At 43.8% G+C, this 18,011-nt stretch overlaps 1 protein-coding gene across 15 annotated transcripts in view; it reads left to right on the forward strand.

Moving 5' to 3' along the window:
* The window catches only part of C14H12orf49 (chromosome 14 C12orf49 homolog), a 355,931-nt gene that overhangs the window by 13,958 nt on the left and 323,962 nt on the right, over positions 1 to 18,011 (forward strand). Inside the window, exon 5 of one of the 15 annotated variants that reach the window (XM_003132894.4) lies at positions 1,393 to 7,353. The exons of the other annotated variants lie outside the window; for them this stretch is intronic. Within the exon in view, the coding sequence (XP_003132942.1) occupies positions 1,393 to 1,476 (84 nt within the window). The 3' untranslated portion in view covers positions 1,477 to 7,353. Of the gene's footprint in view, positions 1 to 1,392; positions 7,354 to 18,011 lie in introns of those variants that run through there. 15 annotated transcript variants of the gene reach the window in all.

Below are 18,011 nucleotides of genomic sequence, written 5' to 3' on the forward strand. Positions count from 1 at the left end.
CCCCATGTGTCTAAGTTGTCTTGGCTTGTCTGAGATAACTGACTACTTTTCATTCTCTGACTTTTTTTTTTTTTTTTTCTTTTTTATTGTTGTTATCTTTTCAGGGCCATACCCATGGTGGCATATGGAAGTTCCCCAGACTAGGGGTCGAATAGGAGCTACGGCTGCTGGCCTATGCCACGACCACAGAGACATGGGATCCAAGCTACGTCTGCGACCTACCCCACAGCCCACAGCAGTGCTGGATCCTCAAGTCACTGAGTGAGGCCAGGGATCGAACCCGAGTCCTCACAAATACTAGTTGGATTCGTTACCACTGAGCCATGACAGGAACTCCTCTCTGGAATTCTTATACCCTTTGCCAGATTTCTGTAGTCCTCCTTTTGGTTTTATACTAGTCTTTATGTCTCTGGTCTGCTCATAGAGCATTCAGCATCATTGGGTAAATGTTTCAGTGATTATGGTGAGCATTTGAAATACGAAGAAATTCCGGATGGCCTTGTTTCACTGGAAGAATTTTCCATTGAATGGGCTTTAAAGAAGTGTAGTGGAAAGCTAAATCTATGACTTACTTTATTTCAGACTCTCGTTCTGAGAAATGCTAGAAAAGGCCAAGTATTTTCTTTCCTAAACTGATAAAACCCAAAAGTTACTTTCAAACTTGAGTGAAGATCCTAAACTTTCTGACTTTGTCGTTTCATTGTAAAGAGAAATTTCCCAGTTGCCAATTTGCTTTCATAACAGTGTCTCAAGAAAGAGATTTGGCTGCATGTCTATAAATTGGATTAATACTTATAATTTAGATGTTTAGCCTTGGTTTTAGGCTAATTAACGAACTTGTGCCAAAAACTCAAGTTGCTTGTATGAAAACAAATTGCTGTAAAATTAACCATCGAGGATGTTTGTCAGTGTTAAGCCGCACTTGCAGTTTGCTTGGCCATATGAGACTTGTGTGGTACTGTGGGCTTTGGCTTGTGTGCCAGCCCTTAGGTACATACAAATGAAAGCGATTTGAAGTGCATCGCCTTCATCTCTGCAGGGTTCAGTGCCAGGGACTGAATTCCTTTGAAGCATGGGACCAGTTGCAAAACACCTATTGAGTCTTAATCTGACTTAAAATAATTTCAGGAAAATTTGTTGTCTTGAGTTGTCCTGGTCACATCTGGGTTGTTAAAAAAGCTCACTTGTGCACATAAAAAGGAATGGTCATACGGTGATGCTGTCTCCATTTTCATGCCCTTTGCTGGCATTCTGTGCTGAGCATCCACCCTTGTTCCAGAAAGTGCCCAGGAGCCTTTTGGTGACATCTGGAGATGGACTCGCCTGGGCTTCTGTCTGCCAGCCTCCCTCCACTCTCTCTCACGGCGCTCTTCTCTTCCCTTTTGCCAACAGAGCGTGCAGCACGAGAACACCTATAGGGATCCCATAGCAAAGTACTGCTATGGAGAGAGCCCTCCCGAGCTCTTCCCCGCATGACCCGCCGGCGAGGATGGACTGCCGAAGGACTGGCAGCTTGAAGCCCCTCGCTAGTCACTGGGAGAAGACTTGACCTTAACCACTTCTTGTGTTGTGCTCTCTGGCCTTACTCTCTGCCGGGCTTACCAGATGGACTTGTTCTGTAAACAGTTGGAAATGCCAACAGGTCACATTGGAGCAAGACAAGACTGTGGGCAACCTGGCAGAGGCGTCAGCTCTGGGTGCCTCTGCCGCTGCGGCTCCTTAGGGCCCTGTGGGTACCGTGCGTGTTCTCCTCCGGCCCTTCCCTGTAAAGTTATTTATTGGACTTGTTTGAAGTAGTGGGAAAATTCTAATATTAGAGGAAAATGCCTTGTCTTGATAGTTGAATATATTCAAAGAAATTGTTCTTGTTTTTTCGTGTTCTGGAGATCTATGACTGAAATCCCTTCACCCAGATAAAAGGTTTGACTTCTTAGGAAGTGCGTGTTCTCTCAAGGTGGTTTGTTTTCTGTTTTGTTTTAACAGCATCTTTGGGGTAGCCCCTGAAAACCGTGTCCTGACATCTTAAAATTGTCTAAAAGCTCAGATGCTGTTCCATTCTTATCCTGTGCCAACTTCCTAGCCCCTGGCACCCTGTGGTCTCAGGTTCTTTCCTACTGATGTTTGGTTATGCTTGTTTACCTATGTGTGCTCACCTTTTAACCAGAAATTCTGTCTTGTTGTCCTGGAGGGTTTTGTTCTCGCTTTCTCCACCCCTGTTGAAATGACTGGTCTGCTCAACCATGGGACAGCAGGAGCCTCAGGAAAGTCACCTGCTGGGAGGCCTTCTCCTCTCCTGACATGGAAACCCCATTTTAAGGCAATCCCTAGGTGAAGATGCACCTCGCAACTGACAGTAAGTGGTCATCCTTTATTGCTTTCGCTTCAGGAGTTGTAGCAGGTGGAGACAAAGAAGAACAAAACCCAAGTTTCTATCAAGGTGCTGTGAGAAACTCACATTTGCCTTCCATGGATGCTGGACATGCAGGCTGCTGGTCCACATGCTTGAGGCCTCCTATGTTTCCAATATGATGCCAACCCCTCTGGTCAAGACTGAGTGTGTTTGGTCGTCAGATCAAGACGTCATGCCCAAATAGTACAGCGGTTCTTTGCTTTCAGGGGTCATGTTACCCTTTTTCCTGGAGCCCCTCGCTAACCCTGGGATTGGGCAAAGTCTTCTTCATGTTTTTTTGTTTTGTTTTGTTTTGTTTTTGCTTTTTAGTGTGTCATATGGAAGTTCCCAGGCTAGGGGTCTAATTGGAGCTATAGGTGCTGCCCTACAGCACAGCCACGCCAACATCGGATCCTTAACCCACTGAATGAGGCCTTGGATCGAACCCACAACCTCGTGGATACTAGTTGGGTTCATTACCTCTGAGCCATAGTGGGAACTCCTGGTCTTCTTTGTTTGTTTTGGTTCAGTTGTTGACCTTGGAGCAGGGCACAAGTTTTACAATCCACTTTCAGCATTTTTATTTCAGTGGAGCTTTTTCTTTGGGCCCTGTTTGCCTTCTTGTATATTCCTGCAATGGAAATTTTCCTTAACTTCCTCTTATTTCTTCTTACACTTGTCTTCCCAAAGTATTTTGTCACCCTAAGTCAGCTTTCTTATAGGGTCAGCTGTCTGGCAGTTTTTTTAATGTTAGAGCCCAGAAAATCTATTCAGTTTGAATCAGGCTTTACAAATTCTGTGTGTATTCACTGTTGCTAAATTGGACTTCATATATGAAAATAATGGGCACATCTGTATGTTTTACCATCTCATTCCTTTTGGTAACTCAGTCTGTCTCCTAGTGGTTGTTACTGACCCGCCTCTCCTTTGAGCTTATTTGAACTCTCGAACAATGACATAGATTTACTGTGAAAACAATTTCTATTAAAGGTCAGCAGTGCCTCTTTATTCTACATTTGAATATTGGTGAACATGTTTTGCATTTTCACTGCTTTCACCGTTTCTACATCTTAGATAGAGAATTAAGCTGGCTTGTTCCCACCTCGTAGATGAGGAAATAGAGTGAAGTGACTTCCTAGGGCCCCATTGAGATTTCATGATGGAACCAAAACAGGACCTCATCCCTGGTTTAGAGTTCACTGTTCTTCCTGTTTCTCCTTGCTCACTCCAATGCTGACTCATCTGTCAACACCACCCCTCCGCAGGCCAAAAGAGGGGAGAAGTGGCATTAATAGCCAAATTGGGTCAGTAATTCAGAGATCATTTTCACTTGGTCCTGGAATATGTTTCTTGATAGATACTTCAGTTAACCAAGAGGTGTATTTGCTGTTTTGGAAACTCACAGCGCTGCAGACTCTGTAAAGAAGCCATCCAAGGACCTGGACTGTCATAGGGCCTCCCCAGGGTTCCAGCCTGAACCCTCCCTGCGCCTCTCTGGTTTGTTTTTGGTTCCCTCGATTGAAAGTTTCCAGAATTAGGGACCTTGTCTTAGTTTTTTGTATGCCCAGAGCTTAATAAAATATGTGATACACATTGGGATTTTAGGAAAAAATTAAAGAAAGGATGAAAACACTTTTAGTTTAGAAACAAATGTTTTAAATAATATTTGGGGCTAATGGCAATTGAGCAATTCAAAGCATTTCCCCTGGTTCTGAATTTTAATTGCCATGCCTCTTGCTGGAGGGATAAATATATGTCCTAACAGGGAGAGAAATATTCTGTTGAAAAAGGCTCTGAGATGGCTTCATACAAAGGAGGGGCACCCACAGGGCCTGGGCCTTGGAGGCGCGGGAGGGGAGCTCTGAACCTTGTGATGCTGGAGTTGGCATTGAAGGGCAGGCTTGCTTGGCAGCTCTTGTGAAAACAGGGGATAGGATTTTAGAACAGGGTTGCAGCTCTCAGCCTGTTCCCAGAGCTGACTCCGAGGCCATCCGGGGCGTCTTCTGTGGGTGAGACTGCCAAGGCACTGTGGCAGCTGTGTGCTAGATTCTGAGCAAGCTGTTCCCATCGTTGGGCTTTGCAGGTAAATTGGAAATGGGCAGACATGTTGCTTATTTGGTCTACTTTTCAGAGGCAGTGGAGAATTTGACCTCACAGTCAGTAACTCTTCCTTACTAAGGCAAGGCCTTGGGCAGTCTTCTTTCCTCTTCTGGCCCCAGGCCCTGCTCTGCGAAGTGGGATCTCATCTACTCCTCATGGGCTGGTTTTGTCAGTGTGAGTAAAGCCCCAACAGGGGTCTGATGTCAGGTAGTCAGCAAGGTTGCAATGATTGGGCCCCTTGGGTGGAAGGGTGGAAATTAGAGAGCTCTTGGTAGTATTTTTATTACCATTTTTAGAAGAATTCATGTTAAGATTTTAAAAATGCAGGAGATTCAGAAATAGGTGAAGATGAAGGTAATAACCTAAAATTACACCACCTAGAGGTCAGCTCATCTTTTTTCTCTTCCCTCAGGACTTTTAGGCAGAAATGAGAATACTTTCTCCTCTTGAAAGCAATCCTCTGATGGACATCCTTCTATGTGGCATATAGGCCTATCTGATCATTTTTAATGACCACCTGGGGTCGATTTCATGGATATACAGTAATGTTATTAATCCCCTGCTGAGGACATTTAGCTTATTATTATTTTGGCTACCGCAGATAATGCACGATGATATACTTCCACATGTACCTTTGTATGTTTATCCAAGAACTCTTTTCACCAGTTTATACTTGCACCCAAGTGTGTGGGAGTGTCTCTCGCCATACCCCTGAGAATCCCACCTTATCTTTTTTAACTTTGCTAATGGATCTCAGTGTTTTAATTGATATTTATTTAATTTATAGTGAGGCAACCCTTCCCATGTTTTGATTGGCCATTTATCATTCAGATATGAACTGCTGTTCCTGACCTTGTCCAGTTTTTCTCTTCTCAGTCTTTTTCCTATAGAGCGTTCTTCACTGAGGGAGGCCTTAAACTCCTTTTCTTGTCTTTCGCAGCCCTGCATTACTCAGAAGCAAGTGGCTCATATGTTAACAAAACTAACTTCAAGTTGATCTAGGGCAGAAAAAGGGGCAGCTTTGCCTCCAGGGAACAGTTGGCAGCGTCTGAGGCATTTTTTGTCACAGTTGAGGGAGGGGAGTGTGTGTGTGGTGGGCGGAGGCCAGGGATGCTGATGAACACCCAGCAGGGCACAGGATCCACAGGATTCCCCCCTGCCCCGCCCCCCCAACACAGGATCTTTCTGCTTCAAACATTGGTGGTGCTGAGGTGCAGAGGCCCTACTCTCAGGTTGTATTTTCCCCCTTTCCATAAAACAAGAAAACTACCAGGAGCTGAGAGCCGACTTGATTACTTCCCTGCCCTTGCCTTCTGCCGTGCCCAAGTGCTACTGATTAAATTACCCTGAAATCCCACAGGACATGCTGCTTCCTTGCAGGCCTCCACCAGCCCAGTGCTGCCTCCAGGAATGGCATTATTACTATGCTGTGACGTCCCTTGCATGCTGACACAGTCCACATGCAGACACCCACACCCTCCCGTTGCACAATGACCTGTGGGCTTACAAACAGCCCCTCCCTTCCTGACAGACCTGCTCTCCCCAGTCCCCCTACAGCAGCTCTTTGCAAGGAGGGACTTTGGGCTTCGGGGAGGGGAAACGTCACTACAGATTCCATTCAGAGAGCTAGTCATTCTGCTATAAAAAGGTACCACCTAACTACATAGTAATAATTAAAAAGGCAGCCAGTGGGATTGTGAGAGTTCTTTCCTACACAATACGTTTCCCAAGTCTGGCGTCAGTACATTGCCTTCCAGGCCCTTTGTGTGGATTCTTCTTGCATAGTTTGTTGTCATGACACGAGGATGGTTCTGGGTACCAGGATTCCTATTTTCACTCAGTCACATATCTGTGACATTCTGTGTCCAACCTGCTTTCATAGTCAGGGGATCAGGTGCCCCTGGCAGACCCTGAGTTGGAGAACAGTGGGGTCATGTTCCTTTGGCCAACTCCGTTCCCAGCAGACCCTTGCCATGAACCTTGGTGTGTACAACTCAGTTCATGTCTGCTATTAGAGCTGTACTGCTCAACTTTTAAACAAACGGAAGTACAGCCTTTAATGTTATAATAAACAAAACAACTGCCCAGTTACAGCCAACAGGCCAGGCAGTCCGTTAGTCAAGCATTTGGACAGGAGTCCAACCGTGTTTCTTAGGACTGCATGGTCTGTGGACCCAAAGGAGCCAGAACACATCATTGCTGGAAATGCATTTTATTTGTAAGAGGTACTTTCAAAGTTTTTGGTAGGGTCAATAGTTCCTCCAAGTCTTTGAACTTTTTAAATTCATAAATGTTTTTATGCAGTGTAGAATAAAGCAAGCTCTGGTCAGCTTACATTGAGGTTATCACAAAATCATAAATGTTCACTGCAGGAGAAGCAGTAGTGTTAACTCTCAGTGAAATTCAAGATTTCATGGAGTTCCCGTCGTGGCGCAGTGGTTAACGAATCCGACTAGGAACCATGAGGTTGCGGGTTCGGTCCCTGCCCTTGCTCAGTGGGTTAACGATCCGGCGTTGCCGTGAGCTGTGGTGTAGGTTGCAGACGCGGCTCGGATCCCGCGTTGCTGTGGCTCTGGCGTAGGCCGGTGGCTACAGCTCCAACTCAACCCCTGGCCTGGGAACCTCCATATGCCGCGGGAGCAGCCCAAGAAATAGCAACAACAACAACAACAACAAAAAAGACAAAAGACAAAAAAAAAAAAAAAAAGATTTCAGGCCATGTTGGCCACACATCACTATTTTAAGGAGGGGAGAGAGAATATGTGTGTGTAAGTGTAATAGCAGTATGAAGTGTGTGAATAGCATCCTAATTTTATTGACAAGAGCAAAGGCATTATGACCTTGAATAAATTGACCTCTTCTGGCTTTGGTTTCCTTATTTGTCAGAAGAGGGTGATCACTAAGGTTCCTGCAGATCCAAAACTCTGATTTTTGTGCCAAAGATCCTGCCACGTGTTAAAGCAAGACCAGAACCCAGCAGCCTGGTCCTTGGCTTTGATTCTCACAGAATCAGTGGAGACCAACCATCTGGAGCCTGTTTTCCTCAAACCAGGGCTTCTCTTCTCTTGAAGATTTCGGTTGGAGCGCCACATTTTCTGCCCCTTTCTCCTCAGATTTCAAATAGACCCCATATTCTTCTCTGCTGGGACCAACTTATCATGCATTGCCACTCTGCACCTGTGAAGACAGAGGCTGTGTTTTCCATCATAAGAACAGCTGTCTTTTGACAGGGAGGCGCAGCACTGTGCTCTGTAGCTGTACCTTAATGCAGTGCTGAATTATTTAGACATGCTTAACCTGAGATACTCAAAGCATCTTGGAATCCTTATTAAGGGCTTCTGTAGTCATCACTCAAAAGCTTTTCTTTTATGGTTACTAGGCAGAAACTGAAAATGTAGGAAATTACATTTTAAAATTATGAAATTAAATTGTGCCAAAATGGATCCCTAGCCCTCCATCCCCACAAAATAACCACTAATTAAAGTTTTGATGTGAAGTTTTGCCTGTATTTTGTACACAAATGTGTATTTTGTGTCAGTACATAAATAAAGGTAGACTGCTGTACTTATTTTAAAATAAACAGTTCCTGTTACATTGACTTAAACCAATTATAGCTAATTAATTTACAGAGCAGGGAAACTGTGCCTTTTACTTGTATCATCCAGCCTCTAAAATAAAACCAGGGTAGAGTTGAAAGCCCTTTTAGACCTGCAACAAGTTTGGCATTGCATTTCTGCATCCCTTTTCCTTGTCTGATCTTCACATGGTGGGGAAACAAGTCTTTGTGTTCTTCACAAATAAATTACAGGCATTCTACCACAGCCAGAGCTGACCTGCATGGAGCAAGCTGAGGTTGAAGCCTGTCACGGCAGACTTAGATTTCCTTGAGAGAGCTAAAAGGAGAAGCTGTGGGGAGCCCTGTCCCAGATCTCCCAGGCATGTCATTCATTTCAGTGAATCACTAAATGCAGAAATTGAAAAATTAAAATATGTAAAATGGCTGGGAAGGACATGGGAGAACCATCTTTCTGGATGTCAGGTCTGGGGAAAGGATAATCTGAGCTCAAAGCAGCCAAGTTTCCTTCAGAGCCAGCTCTGCTTTGTCAGGTGTCTGGCCCATGTGATGATTTCTGAGGGCACAAGGGATGTCTCTTTCTGAAGATGTTCCCAAGTGCTCTGTGGGTGCTCTTTGGAGCTGGAATAATCTGTGCTCCCGTCCAGAGTTTCAGAGGCCTGGAGTCCCTTGCACGTGCTGGACTCAGTTTCTTGCCTGGGGTCGGAGCAGGTGTGTGTCTGGGTGGTTCATCTGGGCAGCAATCCAGGGTGTGCTCCGAGAGCTCAGGCCCTGCCACCCGTGCCCTTCCTGAGCCCTGCCTGCTGCCTGCTGAGTGCCAGCTTGGAAGCTGAGATAAATGGTCTTGCAGCCGCTTAGCAGTCGACTGGGCTCACTTATTTGACATAAATAAGCTCATTGACCTGATTTAGCACAGGGAGGAACTAAGGAGTTGAGTCCAAAGTGATCTTGAAACCTTGTCTTTTCACCGCAGCCTTTTCAGACCTCCAAGGATGGCTGCCAAGTTAAAAGATGTTCACAGGCATTTTTTTTTTAAGGAAAGATGGAGGAAGAGAGGATGGAGAGATAGGAAGAAAATGAAGTGGGGGTAGGAGAGAAGAAGGAGGTGCTGGGGGCACAAGCACCAACAGTTGCTTTCTGCGCCACTTGGTGGCACCAGTTCCATAGGTTTTCTGTCTTCAGCACAATCCTTGTCAGGAGATGGGGTGGGACCCATGCGTACCTCGACTCCTTCTCCCTAAGACAGTGAAGCTTTCTGTAGATGGAAGACCACCTGGTGGTGATGACAGACCAGGACTCTTTCCTGGGGGCCTGCAGTTTTTTGCACAGGCACTCAGGGGAGCATCCTTTGCAGGGAGAAGGAAGTAGATCTGCTGCTGGTGCCATCAACGACCCCAAGGTTAACTAAGTGTCCATGGCTGCCCCCTTCTTCCTCCTCTCTCATTCAGCAAGGCAAAATGTAGGATGGTCTCTTGACCACTCCTGCTCAGACAAAAAACATTTGGGAAGTGCTTACAACATACCGTCCTACTCTTGTGCCATCACTTTGACATGGCACCATCTTCTAAGGCAGGTGTTCTTTCTCATCTTCATTGTAGGAGCAAGCTCTGATGCTCAGGTTAAATTTTGCTCCAGGTTGTACCATTAGATGGTGGAGCCACAGGCCAACCTCAGAGCCTGGGAAGGCGTACTCAGGCATAGTCTAGGCACATTGTGATGGCAGTGACTGTCTTCCAATCATTCTAGCACTAAAGGCCACTTATTTAATCCTAGCAACTATCTTTATGCGGTAGGTCTTTTTATCCTCATTCTAAGGAAATTAACTCAGATTAATTTCTTTGCAGAAACACTGTCTTTAGGAGGTTTAAACCAGGGTAATGATTGAATCCAGATCTTTTTTGCTCTTGGACCTGGACTTTAGCCCCGGTGCACCCTGGGCTCTGAGCGCTGAGGAGGAGGTCCTAGATGGAGGAGGGGTTATTTGCTTTGAAGCCTACTGTTTGAGGCTTGGGTTTGGATCATCCTTGATTTAAGCAAACTGTTTCATCTTCTCATTGCTGGTCCAGCCAGGAAGGGTTTTTGAAAAATGCATTGAAAGAGGAGGGAACTTAGCTTTTCAGCACAGCCATGGTGAGAGGGCTCTATCTTAATATTCTTTTCCCTACTGAGCAGAGTCTTTATAATGGGCTGAATTGTCTCCCTGCAGAATTCATATGCTGAAGTCACAACCCCCAGTGCATCATAATGTAACCTATAGAGAGAGAAAGCCTTTGGAGAGATGATTATGTTACAATGAAACTTGGATTAGAATCCATGAGGGTAGCTTCTAGTCCAATAGGACAGTGTCTTAAAAAAAGAGGGAGAGACACCAGGGCTTCAAGAAGGCAGCCATCTGCAAACCAAAGGAGGGCCTCAGAAGAAACAAACCTACTGTCACCTTGACCTTGGACTTCCAGCCTCCAGAATTGTGGGAGAATGAATTCCTATTGTTTAAGCTCCCTGGTTTGTGGTATTTTGTTACAGCAGCCTGCACTGACTGATACAGTGCTTCAGGGAACTGATGCTGTGTTACTATGCAAACCCAAAGGACAACCCTGGGCAGGGAGGAGCACTGAGCTGCTGAATTTTCCCTGCCTCCAGCATCTCTTCTTTTCCAGGCCTATTTGCCCATCTGTGAGAGTGTACACAGGAGTGTGCATAGGTCTCCTTCAAGCCCTGGCATTCTAGCGTTCTAGCTGGTAGCTTCAGGACATGGAAAGTGCTGCTTTAAACCTGTGCTGTTTAACTGGAGGGAGAATTTGCCTTCCAGGGGATGTCAGCCAATGTGTGAGGACATTTTTGATTGTCACAAAGTGTGTATGTGAAGGTGCTGCTCACAGCCACCCCCCCCACTCCCCACAAAGAGTTAACCAGCCCCCAGTGTCAACAGTGCCGAGTTGGAGGAACCCTGGGTTAAACTTTGTTGTCCCTTGAATGATGATGACGTGGAATTGCCAGCCCGAGTCATTCATTCAGGAGGTGTTTACTTGGCACTTACTGTGTGCCTAGCTCTGTGCTGGGGAGTATACAGGACTGGAAGACAGCCTTCTGGAAATTAAAATCGAGTTGATCCTGAACCTCTGGTTTGGGGGATATAGTACCTAAACATCCTCAGATGTTGATGCTTCCATCCTCCTTAGGATAAACTGTCGCTTTGTGTTTCCAGGGAAAGTTTTTTATGCTTGGACAGCATAGGCACCATTGATTTAGTCCTGCCTCATTCCTAGACCTGCACTAGTATGGCTTGTTTCTTTCTTCTTTTCTTCTTTTTTTTTAGGGCTGCATCTGCAGCATATGGAGGTTCCCAGACTAGGGGTCTAATCTGAGCTACAGCTGCCAGCCTACACCACAGTCCCAGCAACGCCAGATCCGAGCCGCGTCTGCGACCTACACCACAACTCATGGTGACGCTGGATCCTTAACCCACTGAGCGAGGCCAGGGAGCCAACCCACACCTCATGGTTCTTAGTCGGATTCATTTCTGCAGCGCCACAACAGGAACTCCGTAGTATAGCTTGTTTCTTTTCAAAAAGAATTTGAGGAAATGCTGTGTATTTATATATAATACTAACTGGTAAGACATTAAATTAGAACCATTTTAAAATAGAATGCAGACATGCAGATATGGTCAGCAACACTCTTGATGCAGTTGAGTTTCCTGGCAGCAATGGCAAAAGGGAAATACTTCCTTCATGTTAATACAAAGCATTAAGGACATTATACTCTTCTTGCCTCAAAGGATGCAAAGTCTATAATAAAATTTCCAGGGAGTTCCCGTCGTGGCGCAGTGGTTAACGAATCCGACTGGGAACCATGTGGTTGCGGGTTCGGTCCCTGCCCTTGCTCAGTGGGTTGACGATCCAGCGTTGCCGTGAGCTGTGGTGTAGGTTGCAGACGCGGCTCGGATCCCGCGTTGCTGTGGCTCTGGCGTAGGCCGGTGGCTACAGCTCCGATTGGACCCCTAGCCTGGGAACCTCCATATGCCGTGGGAGTGGCCCAAGAAATAGCAACAACAACAACAAAAAAAAAAACAAAACAAAAAAAAATTTTTTTCATATGGGTTTTAGACAGAATGCTGAGTGATATTTAGTTACATCTATCGTGTGTACCAAGCATACAAAATTTTTGGATGTTGGATAGAATGCTGAATTAGAAATGATCTCTGCTTTCAGATAGCATAGAGTCTATTGGGGTACACAGGCAATTTTGTCACTAATTGTCATACAGGATTTTACAAGTGAGGAGAGAGGAATGTAACTCTGAGTGAGGCAGGCAGGGAACACTTGTAGAGTAAAATGACATGTTTTTAAATATACATATATGAATTTTTTCTAAATTTTGTATTTTTTTTCTAAGTACTGGGTGACACGTTACACTATAGAAAATTAGAGAGTAAACAGTAAAAGTTTTCATAATCCTTCCATCTGTAGATAACCACTATTTGATATATATCTCTTTACATACGTATTTATGTACGTTAATATATTTAACATAAAAGAAAACTGCAGTTCCATTTATCATTTTGTAACCCAATGAATGGCCCTTGAACGGGGCCCTTGACCTCTGAGTTGGAGAGCAGGAGGCAGAGAAAGTGGCCTGCACACCAGGCCTACTGTGGAGTTAGGTAGCCAGGATCACTGCCCCTGCCAAGAATACACTGATCCAGGGAGGTGGGTGATAGCCCACATTTCATTTCACAACTCCAGGGGGCGACATTCACATGGTATCAAAGAGAATGGTGTATTTCCTGCCATTCCCTGCCCCTCCCCCATTGTGTGACCCAGCAGCTGTGGAACTCCCTTTTTTTTGTAGCAGCTTTGTTGAGGTACAATTTACTTACCATATAATTCACCCATTTAAAGTGTACAGTTGAGTGCTTTTACTATATTCAGAGTTGTACAACCATCACCACAATCGTAGAACATTTTCATCACCCTAAAAGAAATCCTGTACCCATTAGCTATTACTGCCCCCCCATTTCCCCCCAATCCTTTCAGCCCTAGACAACCACAAATCTACTTTCTGTCTGTGTAGATTCACCTATTCTGGACATTTCATATAAAAATGGAATCATACAGTATGTGGTCTTTTTGACTGGTTCTTTTCATGTAGTATAATGTTTTTAAGATTTATCCAAAGTTGTGGCATGTGTCAGTACTTTGTTCTTTTTAAAAATTTTATTTATTTAGTCTTTTTAGGGCCGTGCTCGAGGCATACAGTAGTTTACAGGCTAGGAGTAGAAATGGAGCTGTAGCCGCTGGCCTACACCACAGCCACAGCATTGCCAGATCCGAGCTGCATCTGCATCAGCTCACCACAACACCGATCCTTAACCCACTGAGCGAGACCAGGGATTGAACCCACATCCTCATCAATACTAGTCAGAATTGTTTCTGCAGAGCCATGATGGGAACTCCTAAAAAAACTTTTTTTTGTTGAAATATTCATGTACCATATAGTTCATCTTTTTTAAGTATAAATTCAGTGGGTTTTCATATTCACAAAGTTATGCAGACGCTACCACTAATTCCAGAAATTTTTTTTTGAGTAAATTTTATTGTATGTCACACTCAATTTTATTTTATTTTATTTTTTTGTCTTTTTGCCATTTCTTGGGCCGCTCCCGCGGCATGTGGAGGTTCCTAGGCTAGGGGTTGAATCGGAGCTGCAGCCGCCGGCCTACCCCGGAGCCACAGCAACGCGGGATCCGAGCCACGTCTGCGACCTACACCATAGCTCAGGGCAGCGCCGGATCCTCAACCCACTGAGCGAGGCCAGGGATTGAACCCTCAACCTCATGGTTCCTAGTCGGATTCGTTAACCACTGCACCACGACGGGAACTCCCTAATCCAGAAATTTTTTATCCCCACAAAAGAAACCCCATCCATGCCTGTTGGCAGTCACTCCCCATTCTTCCTCCCCACCAATCCCTGGCAACGATTAATTTACCTCTGTCTCTATGGATGAATAATACAGAGTATGAGCTCTGTGACTAACTTCCTTCAAGTAGCAGGTTTTCAAACTTCACTCATGTTGTAGCCTGTATCAGCACTTCTTTCTTTGTATGGCTGAATAATATTCCATCTTTTGGATAGACCGCATTTGCTTATCCATTCAACAGTTGATGGACATTTGGGTTGTTTCCACTTTTTGGCTATTGTAAATAATGCTGCTGTGAACATGTGTGGGCAAGTTTTGTGTAGACACACATTTTCAGTTCTCTTGGGTATATACCCAGAAGTGGAATTGCTGGGTCTTATGGTGACTCAATGTTTCACCTTTCGAGGAACTGCCAGACTGTTTTCCAAAGCAGTTGTACCATTTTACATTCCCACCAGCAATGTATGAGGATTCCAATTACTCTACATCTTTGTCAACACTTGTCATTGTCTGTCTTTTTTATTGTAGCCATTCTAATGATGAAGTGGCACCTCATTGTGGTTTTTGGCTTGCCTATCCCTGATGACTAATGATGTTGAACATCTTCTCATGTACTTAGCGGCCGTTTGTACATCTTTGCAGAGATGTCTATCCAAATCGTTTGCCCATTTTTAAATTTATTTTTCTTTATGCTTGAGTTAAGAGTTCTTTACATATTTTAGGTACAAGTCCCTTATCAGATACATGTTTTGCAAACATATTTCTCCCATTCTGTGAGTTATTATTTCACTTTCTTGATGGTGTTCTTTGAAGCATGAAAGTTCTAATTTTGAGAAGTTCAGTTTATCTAATTTCTCCTTGGTTGCTTGTGCTTTTGGTATCATGTTTAATACCACTTGGCTTTTAATGAATGATAATATTCCTTGGAATAGATGTAACATAAAGGGATAATTAGTTGAGTCTAACTTGCATAATGTTCTTGGTTTTGATGCCTTCGCTGCTCCTTCCCCCCAGTCTCCTTATTCTGGTGACATCTGGAGTTAGACCTTAAGCCATTAGCAATTTCATCAGCTCCCTGTAGCCTTTTTAAACACAACATTATTCCTTATGCCTCCTTTTCTCCCCTACGAGTGTGCTTAGCAATGCCCAGCCAGACCTCTGCAATGCCATTGGTGCCCAAGTCTCCAAGCCACACGACTTAGGTGCCCTCTGTCTCTGTCATTCCATTGCCAACCTTGCAGTAATGCGACCTTGTGGGGCCACGTCGCCATCTTCTGGCAAAGATGGGAAAATGCGGTGCCAGGAACTTGAAAATTCTACTGAAGGCCTTTCCCTTTTTTCCCTTCTCCACAGCACATTGTCAGGTACCAACTAATTCTTTTCATTCTGATCTGCTCCTGTTGCTTTATAAAGTCTTTCCACCTTCAGAGGTATGGTTTAAATGTTCAACCACTTAAGAAAACTGAATCTGTTTTCTACAAGGCAAGGAAGCTTGTGTGGCTCTTGTTTTATGGGCAAATCCTGGTCTGTGAAACATTTCCTCATTGAATAGGAAGCAATATCTTACCTTAGGAGAGGAAAGGAAGATGAATGCAAGTCATTTCTCAGGTCAAATGGGCCATATTATCATTATATTCGTTGAGTTCCTGATGGTCTAGGACTCTCTCAAGTGTATCATTATACCTGCTTCTCCCAGCCCTCCCAGGTAGATCTAGGTGTCTGTATTGCTGCCACTTTGCTCATGAGGAGAGTGAGGCCATGGAAGGACAAATGACTGACCTTTGTTTCTAGAACAGAAGGGGCAACAACATTTTTTAAAAAAATGAATGATAGAACAGTCAGGGTGTGAAATCATTGATATCCAGTATAATGCCTTATACTCCATTCTAATCAGTCTTTAGTGAATAAATGCAAAATAAATAAATAAATTCTGTGTCCTATCTTCTGACCTACTTTCTTTTTACCACACACAGCTGCTTCTCCTGTCATAAGTACCTTGATCATTTTAACAAATATCTGCAATATCGTTCAATGAAGAAAGCATATGTTTATAACTTTCAGTCTTTAGTAAAAGGAGTAAAAATGTGATTTTTAAAAAATGTGCTGAAAAACATCTATACAAATATTCATACTGTGTTAATCACAATAGCCAAAAAGGGAAAACAACCCCAATGCCCATCAGCAGATGACTGGATAAACGAAAATGTGGCCTAGCCATACAGTGGAATGTGATTCAGCCAGAAGAAGGAATGAGGTCCTGACACAGGCTACAACATGGACTGCCCTTGAAAACATGATGCAAAGTGAAAGAAGCCAGTGCCCACAGGCCTCATGTCATATGATTCCATTTATATGAAATGTCTAGAATAAGCAAATCAAAGAGACAGGAAGCTGATTAGTGTTTGGGGGAAATGAGGAGTGACTGCTAATGGGCATTGGATTTCTTTTGGGGTGATGAAAATGTTCTAAAGTTGATGGTAGGGATGGCTGCACAACTTTGAGTATATTAAGGTAGGCTCAATACACGTGAAATGGGTGTGCATTTTATATTTGTATTTTATCTTAATGAAGGTGTTTTTAAAATACGTACAGTAAAAAAAAAGAAAAAAGAGAGAAGATTCATAAGCAAAATGTGAAGTGAAGGTAGAGACATTACAGAAATAAAAAAGATTCTAAGAGATTACTATGGCTAATTGTAAGGTAAAAAATTGAATAACCTCATTGAAATGCAAAAACTCGTAGAAACACAAAAATCTATCAAAACTGAATCATGAAGAAATAGAAAATCTGAACACATTTAAAACTACTAAGGGGATTGAATCAGTATTCAAAAACCTATCAACAAAGGAAAGGCCTAGACCAGATGGCTTCACCAATGAATTCTACCAAACATTAAAGGGAGAATACTTCTTGATCTCTTCCACAAGTTCAGGTGGAGAGAATACTTCCATGCTCATGCTCTGAAGTCAGTATTACTGTTATGCCAAAGTTAGACACTACAAGTAAAGAAAACTGATGACCAATATCCCTTATGAATGTTGAAGCAAATATTCTCAACAAAATACTAGCAAACCAAATTCAACATCCTATTAAAAAAATTGTACATTTGACATCACATTAAAAGAATTGTACATGTGACATATTATACAACTGGTACTTGTTCCAAGAATGCAGGGATAATTTAACATATGAAAATTAATCAAAATTAATCATTCTCATTAAAAGAATGAACGGGAAGGGGGAGTGAAACCATGTGATCATCACAATTGATTCAGACAAGTATTTTACAAAATTCAGCACCCTTTCATGATAAAAACACTCAATGAAATAGTAACTAAAGAAAACTTTATCTCAACAAAATAAAGGCTGTATGTGGAAAACTCAAAAAAAAAAAAAAATACGTACAGTAAAGCTTTGCAAAGAGGTGGTGTGTGTGAGGGGATGGGGGTTGTACTTGGGATTCCCCATAGAGGAAGTGGAGCCCAGCACAGGGAGCTGGACTCAGCCAGAAAGACATGGGCTGAAACCCCAGTTTTGCCCCTGACTAGTAGTGTCATTTTACCCTAATACTGAGTTGCTGAAGCTTGGTTTCCTTACTTGTAAAACAGGCATAACAGTACCCTCCTCACAGTCTCCTTTTGGGATTTAATAGAGAATGTATGTGAAGTTTCTTGCCCATGTCATGTTCAACAAATATTCATTTCCATCTTCCAGCCCTGAGGTGCCCTAATTCTGTGACTTTCAGGCTGGTGAACAGCCTTCTTTGCCTTCAGAAGCTTCTTGTGGGCAGTGCTACTGACTGGATGCAAAATGTGAAATGAGGGGTTTGGATCCAGCTAAAATCCTGGCCACTTGCAGGGATATCTCGTTTCCTTGTTTGGAGGCCCTAAGTTCAGGGTCTGCTTGAGCCCGCTCTAATCTCCACTGTAAGACCCCGATCCGGCACATGGCGGTTTGCCAGTCTGGGGCACACACGCATTGTCCTCTGATTCTGGAAGGCCTGTGCAGCATCTGTACACAGTGTCTTT

The sequence above is a fragment of the Sus scrofa genome, chromosome 14 (assembly GCF_000003025.6).
Source record: "Sus scrofa isolate TJ Tabasco breed Duroc chromosome 14, Sscrofa11.1, whole genome shotgun sequence".
NCBI classification, from domain to species: Eukaryota; Metazoa; Chordata; class Mammalia; order Artiodactyla; family Suidae; genus Sus; species Sus scrofa.